At 44.1% G+C, this 5,422-nt stretch overlaps 1 protein-coding gene across 1 annotated transcript; it reads left to right on the top strand.

Annotated features, from left to right (window-relative positions):
- The first annotated feature begins 4,410 nt into the window (after window positions 1-4,410).
- LOC133314192 (uncharacterized) lies at window positions 4,411-4,797 on the top strand. Its single transcript, XM_061515639.1, has one exon. The coding sequence runs from the start codon at window positions 4,411-4,413 to the stop codon at window positions 4,795-4,797; it is 387 nt and encodes a 128-aa protein (XP_061371623.1).
- The last annotated feature ends 625 nt before the right edge of the window (window positions 4,798-5,422 follow it).

Here is a 5,422-nt window from a genome sequence, read left to right as displayed (position 1 = left end):
TTCTGATTGGGGCATCATTCACACATTTTATCATGGCTTAACCCCACCATTGAAAGCAACTGTTGACGCAGCTGCAGGGGGAGATCTTTTGGATTTTACTTATCTAGAAACCTACCAGTTGTTGGAAAAACTTTCAAAAAAACATATTTCATGGCCTTCCACACGACATAGTGCTCCTAAGAAAGCGGGAGTTCTTGAGCTAAGCTCAGCTGATGCTCTTTCAGCACAAATGGCTTCGCTCCAGAACACTATAAAAAACTGGAAGCCCATGGAACAGAAAAAACCAACTGAGCAACTTCTCTTGACTCAATCAAGTCCGAGTTGCCCCACTGGTGGAGGTCCTCACGAATATGAGGACTGTAACAATCTAGCTGTTGTGTGCTATGCAGGAGGGTTTGACAACAACAACAGGAGCAATGACAACTATCAAGGGAACAATAACCGAGGCTGGAGGAATCAAAATAATGCTGGAGGTAGTGGAGGAAACTACCAGAACCGACCCCCGTATCCCAGGCAGAACCAACAAAACTGGGATAAGGGTGAAGGGAAGTCCCAATCCTTTGAGACTTCTGTCAAGGAGTACATGAATCAGAACAGCGCAGCCATGCGAAACCTAGAAACCCAAATTGGTCAGCTGGCTGGAGCACTCAAACAGAGGCAACCAGGGACACTCCCTAGTGACACAGAAAAGCCGTCTCAGGATAACCAGGAGCATTGTAATGCTATAAGCCTACGAGATGGAAAGACTTTACCACCCCCAGATTTAGTGGCACGACCTCGAAAGCGCGAACCAGCAAAACAGCCCATAGGAAAGGAAGTTGAAGAAGCCACTAACCCTTCACACCTTGAAGCTCAGACAGGACCAGAAGAGAAGGACCAGAGCAATGAGTCTGCTGAAATCAAACCGGATGACGCAGCACCTGTAGCAGACCGTGGAGCAACAAAAGTCAGTGAACCAGTTTCAGTTCCAACTTATGTTCCCCCATGCAAGAGAAGGAGTGAACCGATTGAGCCTCCTTTTCCACAAAGGTTGAAAAAGCAACACGAGGATAAGCAGTTTAGCCAGTTTCTTGACTTGATGAAACAACTTCACATAAACATTCCTCTAGTAGAAGCTCTGGAGCAAATGCCTTCGTATGCAAAATTTATGAAGGACATTTTGTCAAAAAGAAGAAAGATCGAAGAATTTGAGACCGTAGCCCTCACTCAACAATCGTGCAAGTACCTGACTAAAATTCCTCCCAAACTAAAGGATCCTGGTATATTCACCATCCCGTGTACAGTTGGGAAGAACTATCTTGGTCGGGCACTTTGTGATCTGGGCTCAAGTGTAAATCTAATGCCAGCTTCCATCTTCAAGCAGCTTGACATAGGAGCGGCAAGACCAACCACAGTCACTCTTCAACTTGCAGACCGATCTATAGCCAAGCCAGAAGGAAAAATTGAGAATGTCCTTGTCCAAGTAGACAAGTTCATTCTACCAGCTGACTTCATCATCTTAGATTTTGAAGCAGATCAAGAAGTTCCAATAATTCTGGGCAGACCATTCCTGGCCACCGGTGATGCTATCATAAATGTCAGAAAGGGTGAACTTTCTATGAGTGTAAACGGAGAAGAAGTGAAGTTTAATGTCATGAAAGCAATAAGGTTTGATGAAGATAACACTGAGGAATGCTCGAGCATTTCGATCCTTGACTCGCTCATAAGAGAAGAACAACAGGAGCATTTGCAGCCTGAGATAGTCATGAAGGACTTTGAAGAGCTGGAAGAATACCTTGCATCCATCAGTTTCCACCAACCCCAGGGAAGGAAAGAAAGGGTCTTTGAATCCTTAAACCGATCAGAGCAGGAGCAAAGACCAAAATTGCCTTCAGTAGAGCAACCACCTACCTTGGAGTTAAAACCCCTACCTGAACACCTGAAATATACTTATCTTGGTAAAGACAACACTCTCCCTGTGATTATTTCTTCTTTGCTAACCCATGAACAGGAATTTCAACTCACACAAAAGCTCAAGAATTACAAAGGAGCAATTGGCTGGACTATGGCTGACATAAAAGGAATTAGCCCAACAATTTGCATGCACAAGATTTTGCTCCAAGACCCTGACAGCTCATCTGTGGAGCATCAAAGGAGGCTGAATCCCAATATGAAGGAGGTGGTGAGAAAAGAAATCATCAAATGGCTTGATGCAGGTATAATCTATCCCATCTCAGATAGTAAATGGGTTGCTCCTGTGCAATGCGTCCCAAAAAAGGGTGGCATTACTGTAGTTGAAAATGACAAACGAGAGTTAATAGCCACCAAAAAAATAACTGGGTGGAGGATTTGTCAAGACTACAGGAAATTAAATAATGCTACCCGAAAGGATCATTCCCCCTTCCTTTTATTGACCAAATGCTGGATCATCTAGCTGGGAAAGAATTCTTTTGTTTCTTAGATGGGTATTCGGGATACAATCAAATCCCGGTTGCTCCTGAAGACCAGCACAAAACCACTTTTACGTGCCCCTTTGGGACGTTTGCATTTAGAAGAATGCCTTTTGGGCTATGTAATGCCCCTGCAACTTTTCAAAGATGCATGTTTGCTTTGTTTACTGATTTAGTAGGAGAAGCAGTAGAAATTTTCATGGATGATTTTTCTGTCATTGGTTGCTCTTTTCCTACTTGCCTTAATAACCTTGAGCAGGTATTGGAAAGATGTGTCAAGAGCAATTTAGTGCTGAATTGGGAAAAATGCCACTTTATGGTAAGAGAAGGCATTGTGCTAGGACACAAAATCTCAAGCAAGGGCCTCGAGGTGGACAAGGCTAAGGTGGAAGCAATTGAGAAGCTACCTCCCCCTACCACAGTAAAAGGGATCAGAAGCTTCTTGGGACATGCTGGGTTCTACAGACGTTTCATTAAAGACTTCTCCAAAATCGCCAAACCACTTTGTGAACTTCTGGAGCAAGACAGGAAGTTCAATTTTGATGAAAAATGTTTGACAGCTTTCCTGGAGCTCAAGTCGAGGCTAGTGTCCGCACCCATCATTCAAAGCCCAGATTGGAGTCTTCCTTTTGAACTAATGTGTGACGCAAGCGATTTCGGCTTGGGAGCAGTTCTTGGGCAGCGAAAAGACAAAATCTTCAGAACTGTTTACTACGCTAGTAGAACTCTTACTCCAGCACAAGCCAACTACACAGTAACGGAGAAGGAGATGCTGGCAGTTGTATTTGCATGTGACAAGTTTCGTTCATATCTAATATGCTCCAAAGTCACAGTATTCACTGATCATTCAGCAATCAAGCAACTCTTTGCTAAGAAGGATGCCAAGCCAAGACTTATTAGATGGGTACTGTTGCTCCAAGAATTTGACCTTGAGATCAAGGATCGAAGAGGAAGTGATAACAAGGTGGCTGACCACCTATCTCGATTAGAGAGGGCAAGCCCACAAGAAGGAGATCATATCAAGGAGACATTCCCTGATGAGCAACTTCTGATGATCTCTGAAAAACAAGCTCCTTGGTTTGCAGATATTGCAAACTACCTGGCTGCCGGAATAGAGCCATACCACTTGAATCACCAAGGGAGAAAGAGGTTCCATCATGAAGCTAAGCAGTATTTCTGGGACGACCCTTTGCTCTACAAAAGGTGTTCTGACCAATTACTTCGAAGGTGTATCCCTGAAGGAGAACAACAGAAAATACTGGAGCAATGCCACAACTCCCCTTATGGAGGACACTTTGCTGGAGCAAGAACAGCAGCTAAAGTGCTGCAGTCAGGTCTATACTGGCCCTCCTTGTTTAAAGATGCTAATGTTTTTGTTAAAAAATGTGACAGGTGCCAGAGAACAGGGAACATTACAAGAAAGCATGAAATGCCCCTTGTTCCAATAATGGAGGTTGAATTGTTCGATGTATGGGGCATTGACTTCATGGGGCCTTTCCCACCTTCCTTTGGAAACAAGTATATACTTGTTGCAGTTGACTATGTGTCGAAATGGGTAGAAGCTGTTGCTACCCCCACCAATGATGCCAGGATAGTGCTGAAGTTCATCAAGAAGAATATTTTCACTCGATTTGGAACCCCTAGAGCAATTATCAGTGACGGGGGTACACATTTCGTGAACAAACAATTCCAATTGCTCCTGAAGAAATATGGAGTGCAGCACAAAATTGCCACCCCTTACCACCCACAGACCAGCGGGCAGGTAGAGGTGTCCAACAGGGAGATAAAAAAAATCCTGGAAAAGGTCGTAAACCCAGATAGAAAAGATTGGTCCAATAAATTGGATGATTCCCTATGGGCGTATCGGACAGCTTATCGAACACCCATTGGCTGCTCCCCCTATCAGTTGGTGTTTGGAAAAGCGTGTCACTTGCCTCTTGAACTTCAACACAAAGCATTCTGGGCCATCACATTGCTAAACATGGATTCCAGAATGGCTGGGGAAAAGAGGTTGCTCCAGTTGGTTGAACTAGAAGAATTCTGGAGCGAGGCATATGAAAACGCCAACCTCTACAAGGAGCAGATGAAAAAGTGGCACGATAAAAAGCTTATCAGGAGAGAGTTAGAAGTTGGAGACAAAGTACTGCTGTATCGATCCAGATTGAAACTGTTTCCTGGAAAGTTGAAATCAAGATGGGAGGGACCTTATGCAATCACTGAAGCACTTCCCAATGGAGCATTTACCATTGCTCATGAAACATCTGGAGCAACGCTCAGGGTCAATGGACACAGACTCAAAAAGTATAATAGAGGGATCAAGGAGCATGAGGGACTGACTTCTCATCTCAATGACCCAGCTGAAGTCTGACCCAAGGAGCAACAAGTCGAGCTAAGACTATAAACGAAGCGCTACTGGGAGACAACCCAGATTTATTTCTGCGACATTTTTTTTTATTATTATCTTTGTTTGAGAAAATTAATGTGCTAACCATTGCAGGAAGCTAGTTTTGGGGTTGCTCTTGAGCAACCTGATCCCAAAAAGCAAGGAGCAACCAACACTTAGAATTTGATCCCTCAATGTTGAAACCAAGTTCTAATTGGGTTGATCCATTTGCCCCTTTTAACCCAAGGGCCTGCAATGGGCCGCATGCGAAAAAAAGAAAGAAAGAAAACCGAGTGGCGGAAGCAACGGAAGGATAACAGCTCCACGTCATGCTGTCACATCCCTCCAATCAAGCAGCAGTAGCAGTTTCGAAAAGAAGAAACCGTCAGAGCAGAGGACAGTTGCTTTCCCCCAGGTATTTATGTGCAGCAGACGCTCTTTCCCCCCATATCCACCACTCAGCAAAGCCACGATCACCACCATACAGAGTTTTTGTTTTTTTTGTTTTCTCATTCTCATAATCTTTTCTCCTTCAACCCACAAAAATCCAACCTGTACTCCCCACTTCATCCCTCCTACTCAGAACCTTACACCATGACACGTCCAAAGG

Source organism: Gastrolobium bilobum, unplaced genomic scaffold (assembly GCF_033153095.1).
Source record: "Gastrolobium bilobum isolate Gb01-03AN ecotype WA unplaced genomic scaffold, APGP_CSIRO_Gbil_v1 utg1407, whole genome shotgun sequence".
NCBI lineage: Eukaryota > Viridiplantae > Streptophyta > Magnoliopsida > Fabales > Fabaceae > Gastrolobium > Gastrolobium bilobum.
This window is presented reverse-complemented; position numbering and strand designations above follow the sequence as displayed.

Bases quoted from the DNA above. Each gene is read 5' to 3' on its own strand.
- LOC133314192 (XM_061515639.1), top strand. From the start codon at position 4,411: ATGGATTCCAGAATGGCTGGGGAAAAGAGGTTGCTCCAGTTGGTTGAA.